Source organism: Vigna angularis, chromosome 7 (assembly GCF_016808095.1).
Source record: "Vigna angularis cultivar LongXiaoDou No.4 chromosome 7, ASM1680809v1, whole genome shotgun sequence".
Lineage (NCBI taxonomy): Eukaryota > Viridiplantae > Streptophyta > Magnoliopsida > Fabales > Fabaceae > Vigna > Vigna angularis.
In genome coordinates this window covers 9,927,917-9,951,323 of record NC_068976.1, presented here as the reverse complement: position 1 = coordinate 9,951,323, position 23,407 = coordinate 9,927,917, and the positions used below count along the sequence as shown (strand labels likewise).

At 32.9% G+C, this 23,407-nt stretch overlaps 2 protein-coding genes across 3 annotated transcripts; one reads left to right on the top strand and one right to left on the bottom strand.

Moving 5' to 3' along the window:
• Positions 1 to 4,862: 4,862 nt before the first annotated feature.
• Positions 4,863 to 10,221, bottom strand: LOC108336448 (putative RNA methyltransferase At5g10620). 2 transcript variants are annotated; one of them, XM_017572905.1, is made up of 7 exons: positions 10,084 to 10,221; positions 9,977 to 10,008; positions 7,474 to 7,616; positions 7,200 to 7,266; positions 6,151 to 6,228; positions 5,259 to 5,404; positions 4,863 to 5,113 (listed from the first exon to the last, which is right to left on the bottom strand). In XM_017572905.1, the coding sequence occupies exons 1-7, from the start codon at positions 10,142 to 10,144 to the stop codon at positions 5,074 to 5,076; spliced, it is 567 nt and encodes a 188-aa protein (XP_017428394.1). In that variant the 5' UTR covers positions 10,145 to 10,221; the 3' UTR covers positions 4,863 to 5,073. The 2 variants fall into 2 exon arrangements, 1 of the variants encoding a protein (XP_017428394.1); XR_001832865.2 differs by lacking the exon at positions 4,863 to 5,113 and adding an exon at positions 5,676 to 5,799 and having other exon boundaries at positions 5,265 to 5,404.
• Positions 10,222 to 18,961: 8,740 nt separating this feature from the next.
• On the top strand, positions 18,962 to 22,543 carry LOC108336416 (probable plastid-lipid-associated protein 8, chloroplastic). Its single transcript, XM_017572864.2, has 4 exons — positions 18,962 to 19,207; positions 20,294 to 20,417; positions 20,996 to 21,175; positions 22,162 to 22,543. Exons 1-4 carry the CDS (start codon positions 19,004 to 19,006, stop codon positions 22,347 to 22,349), a joined length of 696 nt encoding a protein of 231 aa, XP_017428353.1. The 5' UTR covers positions 18,962 to 19,003; the 3' UTR covers positions 22,350 to 22,543.
• Positions 22,544 to 23,407: the final 864 nt, after the last annotated feature.

Below are 23,407 nucleotides of genomic sequence, written 5' to 3'. Positions count from 1 at the left end.
TGTTATTGACAATTAAGAAAATTTAGCTATAATGATGACAAAAATATATAACTAATTATAAATAATTAAAACTTGTCGATTGATAAAATTTGTCGAAATATAACTAGTCTTCTTCTTCTTCATTTTACTTTTCTTCAATTTTTCTTTTCTCCTCCTCTGTTGTTGTCTTTCATCGTTGTCATGTGTAACGTCCCAAGACTGGGAGTCACTTAAGTGCATCAAAGTCTAGAGTAAAATCTTAGAATTTTGTAATATAATTAAATTTTCCAAAGACTTAAAGTTATTACAAATGAAAATAGAAATTTCTTTGAGTCCAACAAGAAAATAAAGAAAGTATTACAAATCCTTTTCATAATTAAATAAAACTTTGAAACCAAACTCCCATAGTACCCCCTCTATCATTAATCATATAGCTCTAGTAGCATCTGCATTCCTATTTGAACTCTCGCATAACATATATATTATACGATCATCGTCACAAACATAAACAACACAAACAATATATGGGTGAGCTAGGCATCCAACTGGCATAAATATTATATAATAGGAATAAACAAGCAACGATACTCTGGCAAAAGCATGAATGTATAAACCATACAATATCGATTCCTACACCAACCATGATTCATCCAGCTCAAAACAGAAGTGCTTTAATATTGGTAAAACAGCCCAATAAATTTACAAAACAAAACAAGTTTTAGTGCAGACACAACAGTCAGAACAGCCTAATGCAACAAGGATTTTAATGCAGTAACAACAATCAAAACAACTAGGATGTTACTACATCACAACAGTCAAAACAACCCAATACAACAAAGATTTTAATATGGCAACAACAATCACAACAGTCCCATACAACAAAATTTACTGGTATAAAACAACAAGGAAATAATGCTGAAAAGCCAGCAACAATACAAAAAACAGCAAGCAATCAGTGCTAAAAACAGCAAACAATAATGACAGAAAGTGCAGAATTCTGATACAGCAACTGCATAAAATTTAAACAACAACAGCAGAATAAAATTCTGGACAAAAGCAATATTTTAATCAAATGCAATACCCAGTAATACCTATGAATGATTCAGTAAAATAGAGTAACCCAATATGACCATACAGAACATCGGACAATTCTTCCCATGAATCCTCACTATTCATACTACTTTAATTGCCCATTTACAAAATATTATCGATCACATTTAATTTCTTCTCTATTAAAACAAACAAGACATACCAATGAGCACATACAATTAATACAACTTCTTATATAATTCATGCATTCTCGAGATTAGAAAATTAGCTAAGTTAAATACATTTACATTGTTCAAGTTATATATTTATAGCTATACACATTTGAATCTATCAACCATAGAACCAATAACACATCATCCTTTTGTTCATTATAATTCTTTCAAGATTTTAATATAATCACAATCACATTATATCAAAAACGTACCCAGACAATGGTTTAACCAAGAATCACAAGATGATAAGGTTAATAAAATTTATCCACAAAATTATACACAACTTATTATTATGTAGTCTTTCACATTGTTCACACACAAACTCATTAAATTGAATGTTCATTAGGGTATAACAATTCATTCACTCATTCAACCAAGTCATTTCAATTCAACCAAATTGATAAGGATACCATTTCACAATTCTTTTAACAATCACAAATTGCATTTCGAAGAGATTTAGCTCCCCATAATCATTGTTCTACAGCAGATTAAATACATGAATCCAAACCATAAAATTACCCATCATTTTATTAATACCAAAGATAACCTACTAGTAATACCCAACACTTTTCATATTTCAATGAAGCCAAAACAACCACAACCTTCATCCAAGGTACACAAATTTCCAGATTATAACAAAACCATTCAATTTCAATATGCACTAATTCAAAAAGAATTCATACACCCCAATTTAACCCTTTAAACATCCCCAAGCGTATACCTATTATTCTAGCTCATTTCACTGACATAATAGTCGTTTAATATCTATTTAACTCATCATGTTTCGTCTATTTCCATTTTAACTCCACAAATTCTTATTTTATTTTATATTTACAATACCTATACCGATATTAAAATCCTCGGATCTTACATCATGTCCACAGTTACAGCCATATTTATTGCTGACACCATTGTAGCTTTATTAGCGCCTTTTCCTATTCTCCTCCTCGTACTCTTCTCCTTTTTTCCTTATTCTATTTTTTTCTTACTCTCCATTTAATTTATAACAAATATTTCACTAAATTTGACAAAAAAAATTAGCACCTATCAAAATTATTGACGAATTTTAGAAAATACAATAATGGATGAATTTACTAAATATTTTCAAAAAAACAATTAACAAGGAATTTATCGATGAATTTTCCAAAAATTCAATTACCAATAAATTTATCAACGAATTTTAAAAAATATTATTACCGACAAATTTTACCAAGACGTGATCAAAGTTAAGACAGAAACTTTGTTACCCAAATTAACAACAAAATTTACCGACAAAAATTATCGACAAATAATATCTCATAATATAATAACTTATGATATTCTATTCTATCTCTACGATATTATGATATAATACTTTATTATCCAAAGATATTATATATAATAATTGATTATTTAATGCCTTCAAGATATAATACTTAATTATCTTCAAATAATACAATTTGTTTAATATTAGTGATGTCAAAATGGGTTAGAACTCACGGACCAATCCAGTCCACCACATGTTCGAATGAGGTTGGGTTTGAAAAAAATATATTTTTTTATACGGGTCAATTTTCAACCCGACTCACTCGGGTTGAATCGATGGTGAGCTGGGTTGGCTCACCAAACCACTTAATTTAATTTATTTGTTTATTATTTTTTGTTTCAATATTATTAGTTAATTTTTTTTATTGTATTGTAAATAAGGATAAAGAAGAAGATGTTTCAAGAGAGCAAAATATTATAGTTTTATCCATTCAAGACTCTAATCTTATAAATGGATAAGTGATACAAAAATATCAATATTAGAAACTTATTTATTCGCTTTTTGAGTTTGCTTTTGGATTACATTTGAGTTGTATGTTACTTTTTTTTATATTTTGAAGTGATACAAAAATATCAATATTAGAAACTTATTTATTCGCTTTTTGAGTTTGCTTTTGGATTACATTTGAGTTGTATGTTACTTTTTTTTATATTTTGAATTGTCTTTGGAGTTTAATGAGTGAAATTTATTTAGATTTGAATTATAAAAAAAATTATAATTTTTTTAATTTAAAAAAAACTTATAATTAAGTTAGTTAGTGGGCCAATTCGTTTAATCCACCAACCTATGATGGGCTAAGTCAGGTTCGAATTTGTTCTACTCACTAATAAGTAAGTTGAGTTAGGTTGACTCACTAAGTAACCAATCTCTGATGGGTTGGGTCGGGTCGGGCCAGATGACCCGTTTTGATAATACTATTTAATATATTTATTTATTCATGGTCTAGGAAGCCTATAAATATAACTTCTTATCATAGGGAGTACTCAATTCATACTTTATACCCTTAATTATGATTGTATAAATCATTTCTCTTATCGAGTTAAGCATTGAAGATTCTTTAAGGCAAAGTATAAGGCTCTCAAAAGTCAAGTTGAAAACTATTGCACTTCAAAGAGAAACAAGGGAAGATGCACTTGGTCAATGCAATGAGGCACCTTTTAAGGATTAAACTATGACAGAATTCCAAGCTCTAAAGTGGACACTATATTGAATGTAATAATTGACTATGACTATATTATCTCAATAATAGACTTGTAGGTCAAAATATGTTAGAATTCAATTTTCTTATTTGGACAAAACAATTTAATTTCTTTTTTAAGGAAAAATTATATTTAAAAAATATTTGGATAACTCAACTTTACTCTTTAGTGTGACTTGACTTAGTTCGACCTTCATCTCGGGATAACTTACCTCAACCTTAAGCCTGGGACAACTTGTCTTAACCTTTGACCCAAGCTGACTCATTTCAACTTTTTACCATGGCCAACTCAATCTTAAGCCCAAGTCGATTCAACTTGACTTTCAACTCAAACGGACTCTACTCTACTTTTGACGTGGACGGACTCTTCTTGACCTTTGACTTAGGCCGACTTGTTTGTCTTGACTTTCGGTCCAAGTCAAATTAACTCAATCTTTAGTTTGTGTCAAACTAGCTTAACCTTTGACATGCACCAACTTGTCTTAACCTTTAACTCAATTCTTTTATATTTTTTAAAGAATTTGAAATTATTTTATTTTATACATTTAAAATACCTTCTAAAATTTCTTAAATTTCAATTTTTTTCTATTTATTTTATCCAAACAATATTTTAGTATAAAAACTTTTAAAATTTTCAAATAAATGAATTATCATTTTAAATTTCCTCATCCAAACACAATCTTAATAATTTTGATAATGCGTGCATCCATACATGATGTGTTTAATTTTTTTAAATGTACATCCATTTTGTCGTTTGACAAGTGAAGGATGTCAATGGAAATAGTTTGAGTGAGACCTCATGATATAAGAATATATAATTTGAAATGGTAGTGTGCATTCATGTGTTGTGGTAGCAACTACCCCTATACTAATTTTCTACTCATAACTATAAAATTAGAGTTTAAATATAGTATCGAAGTTTTTCCAAAAAGGATAGGGTCATATGCAAAAAGAGTAATGTCATATTCTAATTGGGAAAACTTCCAAAGCAAATTCGAACAATTTAACCTCTAGATAAAGTATGTGATAACTTTAAACACAATTTCTTCTACTGTGACACGATTGATTTTAGAATAATTCTAACTGAAACACCCTTCCGCTTTAATAATAGAACAGGTTAAACAAAAAAAAACAACCACCTACCAATTTTTCTCGTCACTTCGTATACACACTTATATAATCAAATTCAACCACACATAACAAGACAACTCGGTCTTTCACCCAAAAAAAAAGGAAATTATGTTAAATAGAAGACAAGAGATAAAAGGTTCAGAGGAAAGCTCGATTGGTCATAACAGACATATAGATACGAAGATTAAGAAGGATATCTAATGGTGATACTTTTGTCCTTTTAAAATTGTCCAAGACCTACAAGTCAAATATTGATGTTAGCGACATAGAATATGATCAATTCATTTAGATAATTATGAAGACCTAGTGCTACAACTTTAGTATAATTAGTCCAACATTAAAAAATTTAGAACATAATATTAAGAGATTAACGTATAGATACCTGTAAAGCTGTTCCATGAGTACAAGTAATGCTATTTGGTGATTTAAGACCAGTGAAGATAACTTGATTGATAAGTTAGCCCGTTCCTTTATTTTTCTTCCATGACCATAGGGACCACCAATACAAAAAGATATCCGTGAAGCACCCTTTAAGAAAGCAGAAATTAATGAATATATTTTTTATTTAACATTAAATTTTTGCTCAAGGTATCTTCATATTAAAAAGAACAAACTAACTATAACATGAATGAAAATCACAAGAGAATGTACATAGACGCCATGCACACAAACATATATAAAACAGATTTGGCTTGAAAAAGAAATCCAAACAACGCAGTAAACTGGAAAAGTAAAAACACAAAAACTAGTGATACTACTTTTGAGAAGCATTTAATACTAAATAAGATTAAATACGAACTTGCGTTGCATTAAAGGCCTAGAAATCACACTTCCGGAGTTCAAAACTGAGAGGCCATTTTGGCCAGCTTGAGATGACGGTTTTTCACAACAGGACAAAATTCAAATTATAAGGCTTTCGTGACCTGCAAGTTTACAAAAAAGATCAAAAGTGGATTTGATAACTTTGGTGGCTATTAAAATGTTTTAGTGAGAAGTCAATTCACAATCAACTAAGGTCGTGAAAGATAGAAATACACCAAAATGATTGATATAAGCACTACCAAGAGTGATAAATATGAACCGTATTATTTCACTATAACAATTAACAGAATTGAGGTATTCAATGTAGATATAGACAGGGTATCAATGGTCTGTTACATGATTGATAACTTATAATGCTTTATTTCATCATAGTGCCAGCCAGCATACTTAACCAATCCCATAATTGAACAAATTTCAATGTACGGCAGAGATCAATTACAAAATGTTCTTACAGTATTTCCTGCATCACCCACCAACTCTGCCATTTGCTCAGATCCTATGTCTAGCCCACGTTCATCCAACATCACAACCTATACGAGCAGGTACATGACCGATAAAAGCAAATTAGGAGAAGAAAAAACAGATTCTTTCTGATAAAACAAAGATCTAAAATTCTGTAACTGGCACGCTTTAGCATGTTGGGTTAAATGAATTCTGATGACATGATCACTTTTCAGAAGCTCTCTTGGAAAGCTAGTCATAGTAATCTATTGTTTCTTTAAAATAAGTTAAACCAAACATGCCCTATATGATGAAAAATATGAGTTGCAAATAAAGTGGGTTTTGAGTTTCAAGCAAGAATTTAATGTAGACACTGTTACAGTGTTCGCAGAAATTTGAACAATGTCAATCTGGGCAATTAAAACATGACATAAATCTTAATGGATAGAATGATGGATTGGATTAAGTTAAAAGTGAGTGTAGTAGTCTATGCGGTGGAAAATATTCCTGGGAAGAAAAGGAACCCAATTTTAGCTCCAATACCATGGGTAAGTACATTAAGACTGTTAGCAACCAAAACAAGATACAGAATTGGCACTAATGTGCCCAATTAGAGACCACTATTCCAGCAACATAAGACAACCAGAGCATAGAAACACAACAAATTGTGTTACGAAGCTTTGGCAAGGATAAAGAAGGCTTCAAATAGAGATCAGATCTGTTTGCCTTCAGGAAAGTGTGGTAAAGAAGGAGAAAAATTCAAACAATTCAAAGAAACAACAGAACAAATGGAAGCATTACTATAACTTAGTTTAAATTGTTTTTAGTCCCTAAAACTGTGATTTGTTTTTAATTTTAAAGACTATAATTATATCTAACTCTTATAAGCTATAGCTGTATAAGCATGCACCAAGCAACATTATTCATTTCTAAACGCCAATGCAGATCCTTTATTGCACTAACTTTCTCATCTCAACAAAACAGCATACTTAAAAGTACAAATAAGGACAACAAATTTTTGACTACTGTAATTCAAATTGATTCATGTTGGAGACTATACCCAATCATCAGACCTTATAAGGTTCATTACTGCCTCATCTTCAGCATCAACCTGAGCCCTTTGGTCACTATAAGGTAAACAAATGATCCACCCTTTCTATTAGACAACACAACAAAAATTCCTCAGTACAACTATTTGTAACTAAAACTTACAGGTACTATCTAGCATACACACACTCACACATTCACAATACTAATTTGGTACTCACATTCATCACCCAAAGCATGACAAAAATGAAACTGTGTTCAAATAAAACTCAGTGAACTGAACTTACCGTGCATTTCGAGGATTTGTCCGAATTTGAACGTCCTCAACACTGCAATAGTACCTGAGCTTATCAACATACTCATCAACCATGAGTTGAAGTCCAGGTGATCGCTTCTTCCCCACTGATAATATACGTATAGGAAGTGCTCTCTACACTCAAACTCAATTTATAAATTCAAAATTAATAAGTAGATATAACATATTTTTTTTGTTTTTCCTTAAATCAGTATAACTAAGAGACACTCTAGTACTACTAAACAACACACCAATGAGAAAATGAAGTTGTCTACACAGCCTCACCTAGAGAATTACTATTCAAGTCTAAATGAAAGCTTCATAAAAGAAAGAGCACCTCGAAAAAAAGAGAGAGAACAACAAAAAACTGTCCCACTTTATTATGATACACACACACACACACATAAACAAGTGACAAGCATAGTGGAATCTCAACAAAATGATAATAGGGAAATAACAAAACCCTGTTAAATGATATATACACACACACAATATGGGAATGTATATTGAGCAACCCCATCTTAGAACATGATAATGTTATTTTCTACCTTTTATTGGTGTTAAGTTTTGTGAATAAAATCAACTTCTCCATAGTTTTTATCTTGTTTAATCCTCAAGTTTATCTTGTTTTTGCATTGTTTTGTACTTCAGTTGTTTTATGCTTGTTTACCTCTAATATCTATTTTGAGTGTGTGAAATAAGCAAGAAATAACACAAGCTGGAACTCAAGGAAACATGATTGGACAAGAAAGAATGATTTTTAGACAAATACCCACACCGGGGGCACTAGAATCGCTCTCGGCACTGCAAGAATGAAGAAACGACTCACCTATAAGGTTATATTGCCATGGATCACCCAGAACGACCAAAAAACCACCACTGGGCACTAGGCTAAGTCGTTGGACGAGCTAGCTGCTCGCTGGACGGAAATGATTGTCCAAACTTGTAGTATTCAGAGTCGTTAGATGAAAATATGGCTTGCCTAACAAGTTACAAGTCAAAAAACATCAATTTTTAGGCCTTGCTAGGCAAGAATGTCAACCCTGATACACAAATATGGGTATTTAATCATGTTTATATGAGAGTTTTATGTGGGACCTCGTGCGGGACCTCCCTAAGGACATTGATGAGGCCAGGTGAAAGAGTTCTATGCAAATGTTTATGACTTGGAGGGCAGCATGCCAAGGTGCAGGGGAAGATCATCCAATTAGACAGGAAAACACTGAACACCTTTATGAGGATTCCCACCTTTCCTTTCAACCAAAATAGTCTTCTTGGTACTTTCATGAATGACCATCCAGATCATGACCAGATTGCCTCTACTCTTTGTATCCCTAGGTACGGCTACCAATTGGGAATCCAATGGCACGTCAGTCTGTATCCTCTGGAAGCACCACCCCTCTTCAGATGTGCAGTTCATTCTCTTTTCTCCAACTTGAACCCCAACACCCACACGTCCAACATCAACTTAGAGAGATCCTATCTCATTTACGGGATATTGACTGGACTGGACATCAATGTGGCAGCCCACATCTCATAGGAAATAGCTTTCACCATTTGTAGTAATATACATTAGAGATAAAAAGATAAACCCTCCACAAGTCTTTTTAGCACTGTTTTCACAAGCTAATAAACCGTCAATTTATTTCCTCAATTATCACTCCTCTCCTAAATACTCCTTGACTAATCAAAGTATATAAATAGTCCATAACGTATTGGATATCCATCAATTAAAGCCCTAAGTTAACACATTGTACTAACAGAGGGGATTAGTTTGAAGATTATTTTTAATAATTGGAGACACATAATTTCTAATACATTAGGAGCACACTTATATAATTTTATTAGTTAGAAGCCTTTAAGGACTATTTAGGAGAGAGCATTATGTTTCAAGAACTAAATTGAGAGTTTATCCCTTCACAAACAATAAATTGAAGGACAAAAGCGTAAGTGCAAAACCGCAGGCACACTGTTATTGATATTATCTCTTAAAGAACATGAACAGAGAAAAGAGAGGGAAAAACTGAAATTGAACATAATATTTTTATTAACTGATCTCACTAATTGTTATGTAAAAGAGTATTGACACAGATGTCTAAGATGCTGTTATAAACTGGCAGCTGAGAAAATAACATATACAATGAAAGAAACCTACAGTTGTACAAGTTTGACTGATTATACAAGTTGACAGTAGTTGGCTATAGTTGCCTATAGTATATAAACTAACATTCTCTAATCAAATTTAGAGTTTCACTTCCCCAATGTATATTCATATTTAATGAATTTCTTTATTGAGTAGATTAATAATGTAGAAAATAAAAACCGTTGCTAAGTTTGTCCCAAACTAATCCAACGTAAACCCTAACAGTTTTTTTACTTTTTTTCGATGGCACAAAATTGTTTGGCAATTACTATCAATCGATGGTCGTATTGAAAGTAAAGCAGTTAGGTTTAGGAAATTGAAGCGTGAATTGTGAGGGGGAGATGGTTCATACCACTGATTGGCCTTCGTACTTGCATTTTCTACCTGAAAATTTTGCACGTAAGTTAAAACTGTGAGAAAAAATGCGATGCAGAAAAGTGTTCGAGTCAATGAAAAAACCTTGAGGAAAACTGGAAGTGGTTGAATTGAAAGTGACACAGAGGTGCAGAGCCATGGCCATAAGGAAGAGAAACACAAATGGCGGAAACTGGAATGAAAATGGACGAGTCTGAAGTTGAGAGAAACAGTGTGAGAAGAATAAATGGGTGAAAGGAGAGGGAAATTATTAAATAGTATGTTTAAATTATTTATATTCGAATAAAACTAGAATAAAAACTTTTTTTAAAATTGTATAAGTATAATGTTTTGACGTAGATATATAAACGTTTTGACTATTTTTTAAAGTTATTAAAACTTAATTTAAAAAATAAAAACCAAATTGAAAGATAAAAAAGGTAAACAAAATTATGTATTTAAATAAAGATAAATAAGAACAATTTGAGATAGTGGAAATAAATTGACTGTTTACTAAATCAATGAAATTTAAAATTAAAGTTAATGTATAAATATATTTTAAAAATATATATTTTTTATATAAAAAAATTGATATATAAGATTAGTATAGTAAATGTAACTTAATGAAATCGTCAAAACATTACTTTCGTTTTAAACATTTTTTTCATAAAAATAAATAACTAAATAAAAATCACACCACATTATTTTACCTATATAAATAGAAAAAAAAAGACTAAAATGTTTTCCTTAAAATACCATATTGTTGATGTTTTACCTATATAAATATCTTCATTGTTATAAAAAAAAAGAAAGAATAATGTTATGTCTAAACTTTAATTAAGAAAGTTTCAAGAATTTGAATATGAATAAAATAAGAAACAATTTGAATTGGAATATGAATATTATTGTTTACATTTAACTTTGCCTCGAATACCTATTTAAATTATTAAAATGACATCTTAAACATTGTGAACGACTAAAAAATAAGTTTATAACTTAAATTAGATATTACACAACTTATGAATCATAATTATAATGTTTTAAACTAGGTTTTTCAATGTACTAACTAGTCAATTAAGTCCTAAATGACCTCAAGGTAACCACCAAACAACAACTTTACTTATAAAATCATTTTTCCAAGATTTTACCGGTTAAAACTCCTAAAATGGACCTAAAAGCAACCTAAACTCCCATATTACTACTTTTCAACTCATCATCATATTTATGATTATTTGAAGTTCTAGACAAGTTTAGAATTATCTAAAGACAGCTTTTGACCATCTATTTTAGTTCCAAAATCATTCTTTAGCCCTTGTTCACTTGAATGGATTTGGGGTGAGTGATTGAATGGATTTGAGAGGATTTGAAGGTAAACTTTATGTTGTTTATTTGAGTGGATTTTGAAGGTAAGTGAGAGTGAATTTTGTTTCGATTGAATTTGTCTAAGGGTCGGTAGTCCTTCATTTCTCTGCTCTTTTTCGATCTTCAATTCTCTCCGAAAACGCAATCCACTTTCATAAGTTGTTGACCTGCAGAAGAAACTCCGACGCTCAAGTCAGATATGTTTCATAAAGAGGTCACTATTTTCTTATGATAGTCAAAGATATTTGTACCTCGATACCAACTGTATATTTATAGGACTTGTGACAACCAAGTCCACTGATTAACCTAGTGTCGTCAAAATGGGTTGAAACCCGTGAGCCAACCCGGCTCACCACGAATTTGAGCCGAGTTGGGTTGGAAAAAAATGCAAAATTTTTTATGCGAGCCAATTTTGACCCAGCTCATTAAGAACCCGGCTCACACGGGTTGAACCTATGGTGGGTCGGGTTGGCTAACCAACCCACCTATTTTTTTAATTAAATTAAATTAAGGCTTAATACCCTATTTTATCCCCAGTTTCGCTCGAAAATGTCAAATTAGTCCATCCTTTAAAAAGTGCGTCAATTACGTCCTTACTTAATAAAATTTATATCAATGAAATCCCTTCCGTTAAATCCGTACAAACGGCGTTAATTATTAAAGTAGAAGAGAGAAAAAAATAATTAACGCCGTTTGTACGGATTTAACGGAAGGGATTTCATTGATATAAATTTTATTAAGTAAGGACGTAATTGACGCACTTTTTAAAGGATGGACTAATTTGACATTTTCGAGCGAAACTGGGGACAAAATAGGGTATTAAGCCTTAAATTAATTATTTAAATTCTATTTTTTTTATTAAAATCAAATTAATTATTCAAAATGCATAACCTTTACTTAGCAATAAAGTCTTTCACACTATTGTCTTTGCGAAAGTTCCCCTTTGCAAATAAAACCCTAAGATTATAGATTGGATAATATTATAGATGAAGATAAAGAAGAAGATGCTTCAAGAGAGCATAATACTGTGGATTTATCCATTCAGGACTCCAATTTAATGGATGAATAATATTATAGATTGGATAAATCAGGAATATATCATTTGTTTTATCTTGTTTTTAGACCATCTTGTGCTATATATTTTTGTTAATGGCTATATGTAGTTTCTTGGGCAAACTATATCTCATTAAACTAAATTGGCAAAATTTTGTACTTAGCTTAGAATATATATAACAATATATTTCTTTTGTTTCATTTTCTTTTATATCAATTGGACCAATTATTACTGTTTCAATTTGATCGATGAAAGTAACATGTTATAAGAATTTGAGAAGAAGAGGGTGAAAAAAAAGTTAATAAAGTAAGTCAATGAGCCAACCCGTTTAACCCACCAACCCGTGGTGGGTCGGGTCGGGTTCGAATTTTTTCGACTCGCTAATAAATGAGCCGGGTTGGATTGGCTCACTAAGTGGCCAACCCATGGTGGGTCGGGTCGGATTGGGCCGGGTTACCCGTTTAGACAACTCTAGATTAACCATTAGTGTAGTATATTTTTGGGCAATATAACCTGTCAATCACTCATAAATACCGTATATTCGTCCTTAATATGACCATTAAACGTATTAATTGCCCATTAATGATATCTACCTTTCCTAGTTTTCGCTCGCCAGACAGACGGTCGGTTGACTATTTTGGCTACGAATCTCTCTTTTGTCGATCGATCACTAGGGTATAGTACATTAAGTCCCCCAAGCCCCGAGCAGTTGTTTGCACGTGCGAAGGGGTTTAAATAAGCCGAACAAATTTAAATTGGCGAGAAAGAGTGATTGTCAAAGGCTATATGGGAGGTAATTCCGTTCTTGGTCGAGGTGGTTTCGCTTTTGAATCACCGAGCGGCACCACGCAGGAGTTCGCTTTTGAACCTCTTTTCGCTCTGGTCGAGGTGATTTCGCTTTTGAACGTTTTCCTATGTTGAGAAGAGGCTCTATAAGTTCTTTTTTGAACTTTTTTCTTTAGGTCGAGCGGTAAGGATTTTCTTTTGAGCTTAAGAGCCCGAGAACCTTTTCCTACGTTGAGCGACAAGCGGTAGGGACTCCCTTTTGAACTTAATAGCCCGGGACCCTTTTCCTACGTTGGGCGACGAGCGCTAGGGACTCCCTTTTGAGCTTAATAGCCCGAGAGCCTTTTCCCACGTTGGGCAATGATTGGTGGGGACTTCCTTTTGAGCATAATAGCCTGAGAACCTTTTCCTACGTTGGACAATGATCGGTGGGACTCCCTTTTGAGCTTAATAGCCCGAGAGCTTTTTTCCATGTTGAGAAACGAACGGTAGGGACTCCCTTTTAAGCTTAAGAGCTCGAGAACCTTTTCCTACGTTGATAGGAGTTCTTTTTCTAGAAGTTTTTCCTGAGAAGGTTAAAATTTGGTGGTTCAACTGACCAACCTCACAAAACTACGCGTTAAATAAAATATTTAATATTTTATTTATAATAAGATGATATTAGAACCTGACAAGGTTGAACGTATGATTGTATTTAATAAGGTTGAACGTAGGTCTGAACTTTCCTGATAAGATTGAACGTAGGACTGAACCTCTTGTGCGAAACAAAATAAAGTAAAAGCTTATAATTTATAAAGGCTTAAATCCTTACTTCGTCACCATGTTAAGAGGTGAATTTTTGTTTAGTACCTGGTTTTAAAAATGAAGACATTGGATCCTTATGTTATAAAAACTGTATGAATAAGGTCATCTCTGTTAAGTTTAAAATAACAACATTAAATATGACATGTCGTGATATTTCTCTTGCAGCTTTTTCTCTTTCTCTCATAAGTTCAGCTTTCTCTCTCTCTTCCAATCTCATTTTTAATATACCTGCCATCGATTTCAATTTTCAGTGACTTTCAATCTCAGTTTTGCCACTCTTATGGTCCCTGCATGGTCTTCTTCAACCTCACCATTCCAAATCATCACCTCCCAGCGCACATTAGCCAGAACCTCACACTCCCACACACTCTCTCTGACACTATCAAATCCCTAATGCCAATCCCAAATTCAACCTCTCTTTAATCTAACCTCTTAACGCATTCTTCATCGGGCTTGCTTCGCCGATTCACGACGCTGGAATATCCACCTTCTCCTCTGTTTATCGCAGCGCCTTCACCATTTTCTCGGAATCGAACCACCACCCACTCTCGCTGCCTATTGTCTCCACCCTGGCAGACTCCGATCCCCTCCTCTCCCCGTCGCAGTACTTTCCAAACCCTAACTCCCCCGACGCTTCCTCTTACATTGAAACCTTTGGGTTTTGTAGAAGTTCTGTCACCGCCCATTCGATTGTGCTTGTTGTCGTGTCTGTCCCTGTAGTGAACATTTCAAAGATAATAATGTTAATAGTTTTTGGATTTGATGAGCATGTTCTCATAGCCATGTAGGGAGGCACGGACGGAGGGGAGGCCACATATGACCTTCACAGTGGAGGGGAGGCCAGATATGACCTTAACGTTACCACCATGGTGGAAGGGATCTTTAGATCTGTGGCTTTGTCGAAGCGGTAGTCGGCGGACCACACGGCTTCAGGTGGAGCCTGGATGTGGTGGGCGGGGAAGGAGGAGCATTGGCCCGGGCCGATGAGGTAGGTGTGGTGGTTGTCGTCGGAGTCTAGCTCCGATTGGAGGCAGAGCTCTCGCCTTTCTCCATGGCAACTTTAATGGCACCAGAGAGATCTGTAAAATGGGCGACGAAGGCAAATTCAAAGCAACGCTCCGATCATTGGTGCCTCCTCCAATTCCACTTCTTCCTCAACCCTTTCTGATGATTTGACCGTTGATCTCTCTCGAGTTCTTAGGGGTTGGTCCGTTATTTCCAAGAGGGGGCGAATAAGCTCTTCTTGCAACAAATCAGATTTTGGTTTGGAAGAAGGTGATGAGATTAAGGCACGAATGCAAGAGGATGCGTATGAGCTCATGTTGCTGGCCATAGGGAGTCCAAAGTGCGAGCAAGAGGTTGGCGCTGATCAGATTCAAGAACATCCATTCAACTAGTCAGTACTGGGCATTGCAGGAAGAACAGCAAAGGAGAGAGAAAAAAAAGTCAGATTTTATAGCCACGTTAGTGCGGAGTTAACTCCGTTTAAGCTAATTTAATGGATGAGACTTCATTTATACAACTTTTACAACTTTAAGACTCAATATATGCATTTTTAAAACTGAATATTAAATAAAGATTCACCTTTTAACATAGATACCAAATAAGCATTTAAGGCATTTATAAATTATAATCGATTTCTATTCTTTTGTGCTTATTCCGGTCTGTCGGAGGTATTAATTCGAATCCATCAGGTATTAATTCGAATCCATCAGGTAATACGCTGTGGACCTCTTTGACTTTGCAATTGTTTCTTCGAAACTTTGAAGAGTTAAGTTCATGCATAAGATAAAGGTCTACCATCCTTTTTCTAGAGCAATGACGACTCATAACATACAAAACTTGTCGAAAACTTGTCGTACCCCATTGATGGTGTACCAAAACTGGTCGTTATCCCTGTTGACGATGTTAACAATCTTGAGGGTGCGAGTTATGTCGATCTGGCTGTAGTGGAAGGAACCCTGGGGTTTGGCCTGGCGGCGTTGGCGGTCAAGTTCCAATGGCAGGAGCAGAATTGATTTGAGAGACCATGTCCTTCCGGCGGGAGCCTTGGGGATTTCAGGGGCCGCTGGGTAATTGTTGTTGACTTATCAAATGATTCCCTTTTCGGTAAGGATGGTTTTGGTGAGGCGGGAAAAGACAACGATGTATTTGGTCTTTGGGAGTGATCTAGATTTTTATCTTAGATGGAGTGATCTGATTCAGCCCGCCTCTTCAAACCTCCTGGAAAAGTCACGTGATTATATTGACCAAAGGCAACTAAGTAGTGATGTTTTGAAAGAATGCTTCAAGAGATATATGATACGTCAATAATCATAAGTTAAACCAAAGTCGCCTTGAAAACATGATGCAGTTTATCATATACTCAGATAAAGAATCTAGACGAAAAGTGAATCTTGCTTCCCTGAGATAAAAAATGAGTATTTTGCTTTTGTTCAAAATAAAGATGTTTCTGGACCCCTATTCTAGTTGAGTAACTCTGTGAACTATATCATTATGATGCAGAGTCTAAAATAAAATTTAATAAATGAAGGGAAACACCATAATAAGGTTAGAAAATTATAAAATGAAGGAATCATGTGACCCTGTTATATGCAGCATAAAAATTTTATAAAATTATAAAGTCACCCCACCATTCTATAATATATGCACGCATGGAATATTAAAGACAGTGAGAGGAAGAATCGTTGAAGGAATATAATTTGGTGGCGGAGAGACTTCACGCTGCTTTCATGTGGGAAAACTCGAACGATGCTATAAAATAACATACGGACAGATTTTTCATTATTTTATCTTCGTATGAAATATTCATATTTCAAAAATACTTATCATGTTGATGATATTTTACATAGAGATGATGATTCATGTTATGTAGCCTTTGCTTTATTGAAAATTTTTGGTGTTGATCCGAAGCAGCGATGTTGAGACCAAGCGTTAGTCTTGGTTCTTCGCGGTTTTAGTGGGGTGTCGCTCGATCTTACGATGGGCGTCAAAATGTTTCGATTGAATTTGTTCGAGTGTCAATCGTCTTTCATTTCTATGCTCTTTTTCGATCTTCAATTCTCTCCGAGAACTCAGAGGAAACTCCGACGCTCAAGTCAGATTTGTTTCATAAAAAGGTTACTATTTTATTAGGATAGTCAAAGATATTTCTACCTGGATACCAATTGTATATTTATAGGACTTGTGGCAACCAAGTCCATTGATTAACCATTAGTGCAGTATATTTTTGGGCAATATAACCTGTCAATCACTCATAAATACCGTATATTCGTCCTTAATATGGTCATTAAACGTATTAATTGACCATTAATGATATCTACCTTTCCTGGTTTGCGCTCGTCGGACAGACGATCGATTGACTATTTTGGCTACGGTTCTCTCCTTTGCCGATTGGTCACTGAGGTATAGTACAAATTTGAAAGTAAAATCACTGAGGTATAGTACAAATTTGAAAGTAAATTTTTTTAATATGTCACATCAATCAAATTCTACACTAATTCTCACAAACTTTACTTCCAAATCCAATTTCATTTACCTCCAAAATTCACTTAAATAAACAACAAAAAATTTACCTTCGAATCCTCTCAAATCCATTCAATCACTCTCCCTCAAATCCATTCAAATGAAGAGAGGCTTAAGGAATTCACTACCAAAACCTCAATTAAGACCAAAAATCCACCTAACAACATTTCCATTTCACTACTTCCAACTCTATAACAGATTTATATCACACATATCCTCAAAACAACAACATAACATGTTCAAGGAAACATCATATCACAATCATATACCACAATATTCATCAATAAACAAGTATTCACTCAAATTGTAATAATTTCAAACTAGTATACATATCATAATTTATCAAACATACTTACATACTTATTATCATAAATAGCAGATATTAGTTTCCCTTACTTAACAGAAGACCAAACTGCTCTAGAAAACCTAAAATAGTTCCAACGTACAAAAATTCCTATATGTTCCTACAAATAACATAAACACCATCAAGATACATTGTTAGGACCACTAATCAATAGAGAATTTTATAAAAAGACTCAAACTTCACATACAAAACAAAGATAACTAGCATGTAAGGAAAACAAAACTGGTTAAAGAAAAGGAACAAAAAAACCAACTTACTTTATTTGAGAAATTGATCGATTAGATTTGAAGATCCCAGATCACTCAGCCAACAATATTCTTCAAACAAATAAACATGAAATAACAACATTAAAGAGAAGTCAAAAAACTTTAAAAAATTTATTTTTAAAAAATAATATATTTTAAAATAATAAATATTAATTACTTACGAAACTATTTATATTAAAACATTTTAATATTAAAATAATTAAGTATTATTACACTATCACTTATAAAATATTATTTTTTAGTCTTTACAAATTACAACTCAAATTTAAATGAAATTCAACTCAATCAGTTAGATGATTTAATACTTCTTTTATTTTAATTTCATTATTATTTTATACTTCTTTCACGTGTCATTTTCATTAAATTATTAAACATTTTAAAAAGTTTATATTAAAAATAATTCTCTTCAAATTAAATTTCTATTTAAATTAATATATAAAAATATTCCTTTTCGTTTCAATTCTTATATTACTCACACTTTCAACTTTAAAAAAAAAAACTTTCTAAAATTTGTTCATTTCATTCTTCAGTACGAACTATTTACAGGTTATATATCTTTGAATTAATAATACGTATTTATTTATAATTCTAAATATTGCATATTTTAAAATTTATTTTCCCTGGAAAAAACACACCCCATGCAAAATGCAAGAGATATTTTATCGATTAATATTCCATTACTCATATCAAAACCTCAAGATAAGGCGAGTAAGAGTTGCTTACGTGGCACCACAAAAACCAATAATCCTCTTCCACGTGGGACCCACCTCGATTTTCATCACACGTGGCACATGCGACGCATCCATTACAAGCTTCAACGTTTTTCCGGTCACTGTCACGTTCGGCTAAGTGAAGTGGATCGCCATGGCTGCGGCTTCAGCTTCTGCAACTTCTCTCTTCCTTCCTTCTTCGTTCAAACTCAATGCTCCGACGAACAACTCCGTCACGCTCCGGTTTCCTCTCCTCAATCGCCGTTCCAACGGTTTCAGAATCGCCGCTTCGGTTTCCGTTTCCAATCCGAACGTGCGAACAGGCCCTGACGATCTCGTTGCATCTATTCTCTCGAAGGTAGAGTCGTTTTATTGTGAATGGTTTATCCAGCTCAGTTTAATTTGCTCGGATGAAAACAATTTGTGAATAGAATTTTATTGTAATAAATAGATTTTTTGCTTAACTATGTTTATTGAGAAATTTGGAATAAATCCTTGTTTAGTTGCTCATATGGAAGAAAAAAAAATTAATCTCTCAAATTTTGAAACCCGTGTTTACCTTCAGTCATCATATTTGTTGACACCGTGTGATTCCAGGAATTGAGACCGTATTTTTTATAATTTGAGAGAATCTAACAATATTTTTTTTTCAATCTAAGACGGATTTTTTTTCCTAGTTTAATGAAACATAAATTTTGTTATGGCAATTTTGGAATTTTGTTTTAGATTGACTATGTGATTGGCTTGATAACCATTGCTAGTTAGACCTAACACTAGCTATTAGGATTTTGATTATATCGTAAAAGAAGTTGAGCTTGATTCTAAGAGTTCCTTTGGATAAGCTTCTTCATAGACACTTATAAAAGAGAAAAATAAGAAAGGAAATGAACTAAGATTCTCCATGTAAGTTCGTTTGTGGAAACTCTTTCATATAAATTCTCAAAAATTTAATTTTTTAACTTGTACAGAAGGTAATTTTGCCTTTCCTCTTATTCCTCTCTTATAAAAATATTTATGGAGAAGTTTTTCCGGATACACCTACCTCAACTTCATTTGTATACATTATTCTCACATATCACTTATTAATGTGACATCTCCATCGGACAATGCTTAATATTACTCTTTGGGTACTCTTAGTGTTCTTCCAGTAAAGTTTACTTTTCACACAATAAAAAATTGCATTTGAAGTCGGCATTGAATTTTGAGATGAAGTTCGATTTTCGATTGTAGAAACACTAAAAAGTTCTTGAAAAACTGCATCTAAGTTTTATGCTATATATATATATATATATATCAAGGCTCGTGTTTTTTGTTTATTTTGCTCCTTTTTTAGCAATGAGTTAGTTATTGATTACAAATTACAATACTCATTTTCATTTTCGTTCCATTAATATTTTTGAATTTGTTTCCAGCCCTAAAATTAGAGATATGAGTTTTTGATCAGGTTGTGCAAACAGATGGAGGAGTTTTACTGAAGAACGAAGAGCATAAAGAGGTGGCTGAAGTGGCTCAGGAACTGCAGAAGTACTGCGTGAGTGAGCCAGTGAAATGCCCTTTAATATTTGGAGGTGAATGCTTATTGTGCTTCCACCCTAAGTTTCTGTTAGAAGTCCTTAAAAGCCTTTTTTCATGTTTTGCTAAATCTTATTATTAACCTTTGCAAAGAAAGTTTGGTGGGTGCCTTTGACTTTTTGTTTTCTAAATAATTCCTGGTTAGGTTTTCACTTGTAACTTGTAAGTATAAAATACCATATTGTTTTTGCTCTGTTTCAAATTAAGTTGTTCACAAGAATTTGCAAAGAAAATTATGAAAAGAACAAAATAAAGCAAAGTGAATATAATATGACACTTTTAGGGGACACATAAACTGGAAATGGATCTAGAAAACAAGGCAACAAGATCCTCGGGCTATGTCTATCTCATATCATTTCATTTCACACACCATTATATGTATTCAAAGATACTGTTGATTGTTCTGCATTTTATCTTTGTCCTCACTGTATTGAATATGCATTAGATATTATCTATTAAAAGAGTCCACATCAACTTCTTAGTTTTAATCATTCTATATGCACATTTTTTTCGACAAGATTTGAATCAGTTTGAATTCTTGCTTTACTAATTCTTCCTTGTGTTTGCTATTCAGAGTGGGATGTGGTGTACTGTTCACGGCCAACATCACCTGGAGGTGGCTATAGGAGTGCAATTGGGCGCCTTTTCTTCAACACAAAGGAAATGGTTCAAGCAGTCGAGGCTCCTGATATTGTGAGAAACAAGGTCACGCTTTCTGTTTTAGGCTTTCTGGATGCAGAGGTGTCTCTGAAGGGTATGTCATTCAACTATTTAAAGGATGTGTGAAACTTCCACTTGTTGATATCATAACTAGAAAAACTATTGATACCAAAACTGAAAATTTTAAATTTGTGAATATCAAACCCTAAACCAAGGGATTAAATGGTGACTGGATGATTTTAAGTTGTTTTTATCAATAGTAAAGCAAAAAGAAAATAAAAGAATGATTTGGCAGTAAACCTCCACTTTGGGTCTTAAAAATCGTTGAGAACTTTTATCTGAAATAAAACTAAGAATGGAAACACAACAAACTGGACTGAAATGACTCAATTTTAGTAAGTTAGTTATGGCTTTAAATAGCCAATCAATACACATTTGCCTACAACCATAAAGTAGCCCATTTATCTGAAATAAAAGCTAGTGGTAACAGAAAAGAGAAAACAAAAACGGTTCAGAAACAAATCCATAACCCTAAATACTAGGTTTCTCCCGGTAAACCAAGGCGTTATTCAAATTAAAACAGACTATTTGTAGCAAACTCTATCAGAAGTTGTGTTAATCACTCTAGTCCCTTAAATTGGAAAACCTTCATTTTAGTCCTCTTCTATTACATTTTTTTCACTGATATTAAGGACCAAAGTGAATGGTGTTTCCCAACCTTTTACAACTTTAGAAACTAAACTAATATGGACTAATACTGACACAGTGATTAAATTGTGCCTTGGTGTCTGATTGTTATGGGATTAGAATCTGGAAATATCTTCTTTGCATATGAATAAATAAATCTGCTCTTGTACCTTTGTATAGCGAAGAGTCTTCAGGCACTAAGTTATGTTAGTTTTAGAAACTAAAGTCAAGGTTTTGTAAAATTAGAATTTGAAGCGAACAATTGCATTCCAAGGATAAAAGTGGTTTACTGTATTTGTTTTCTTTTTTCTATCTCTAGTCTGTGATCCAAATCCAAATATTTTTTTATTGTTAAACTTCTATGCTGATTTGATGCATGCTAATGTGAGACAGGAAAACTCACGGCGCTGGATAGTGAATGGATTAAAGTTATATTTGAAGCACCTGAAATAAAAGTAGGATCATGGAAGGTCCAGTATGGTGGCCAGAGTGAAGTTAAACTTAAAATCACTTATGTAGATGACAAAATCCGGTTAGGATTGGGTTCAAGAGGTTCTTTGTTTGTTTTTCAAAGAATTTGAAATCGAAATGGGATAAGAAAAAAACTCCATTCAGGGAAAGTTCTGACGAGTTTGTATGATAACGAGTGTATATGAGTAGGAGCTTGAAAAAACCACGTTACTCTTTGGCTGCAGAGTTTGTGACAAAGTGGACTCTGTTTTATGAAGTGCTATGTAGTTTAATGAACTAGTGGCTCAATCTTTCCATTTCTTCATTCCTGAAGGTTAACATTTGGTTTGAGTGTGATTAATCTATTATATTCCTTTATGTCAAGGGCAAAATGAGCTCTTTAGGTGGCCAAGGAAGGACATTATAATTAAGTTTATTTACATGGGAAACACATTGATACTAGTGGCAACCAAACGCCTATGTTTTGAATTGCCAATTTAGTTCAGCTAATGGGCCTCTCACTAATGGGTGCAGGACCAACTTATGAACCATTCTTTTAAAGTACAATTTTTTTTTTAAATATTTATTTTAGAAAACTTTTATTAATTTTCTTCAAATTTAAAACATCTATAACATAATCTAATTTAAATTGTTAATATTAATATTCTGGTTTAACATAATTTCATTATAAGTCTAAAAATCAGAAAAAAATATTATATTTTTATAAAGAATACAAAAAGTAAATCATAAAGCTATAGACTAATACTATTTTCATATCTTCTTCATATAGTGATGAATAATTAAAGAAAATAACACTATTAAATAAAATTATGATGTTAAGTTAGAACAATTTTGAAAAAAGCTATCATTGATCATATATTAAAATATATTTCACTGCTAAATAATGATATTTCATATTTAATTTAATAAATGCATTTATACTTATTGTATTTTCAATATCATGGTCAAAATATATTTAAATATATAAGGTGTAATGATCCAAATTAGCAAAATTAATCTACTAATTATATCATTAGATAATTGATAATGTCACAAAGAGAGATATAAGTATATAAGATGTATTTACAATTTTTTATGAGAATCATAGTTTTAAATCCTCAAAATATATAAAACTGCATAAACTAGAAGAATCTATATAACATAAAAGTTATATACATAAGTGATAATT

Coding starts and splice junctions, on each gene's coding strand:
- LOC108336416 (XM_017572864.2), top strand. CDS start 19,004: ATGGCTGCGGCTTCAGCTTCTGCAACTTCTCTCTTCCTTCCTTCTTCG. Junction 19,208..20,293: donor TTGCATCTATTCTCTCGAAG/GTAGAGTCGTTT, acceptor GTTTTTGATCAG/GTTGTGCAAACAGATGGAGG. Junction 21,176..22,161: donor TGCAGAGGTGTCTCTGAAGG/GTATGTCATTCA, acceptor AATGTGAGACAG/GAAAACTCACGGCGCTGGAT.
- LOC108336448 (XM_017572905.1), bottom strand. CDS start 10,144: ATGGCCATGGCTCTGCACCTCTGTGTCACTTTCAATTCAACCACTTCC. Junction 10,009..10,083: donor CACTTCCAGTTTTCCTCAAG/GTTTTTTCATTG, acceptor CAAAATTTTCAG/GTAGAAAATGCAAGTACGAA. Junction 5,405..6,150: donor TGGGTGATGCAGGAAATACT/GTAAGAACATTT, acceptor GCTTTCTTAAAG/GGTGCTTCACGGATATCTTT.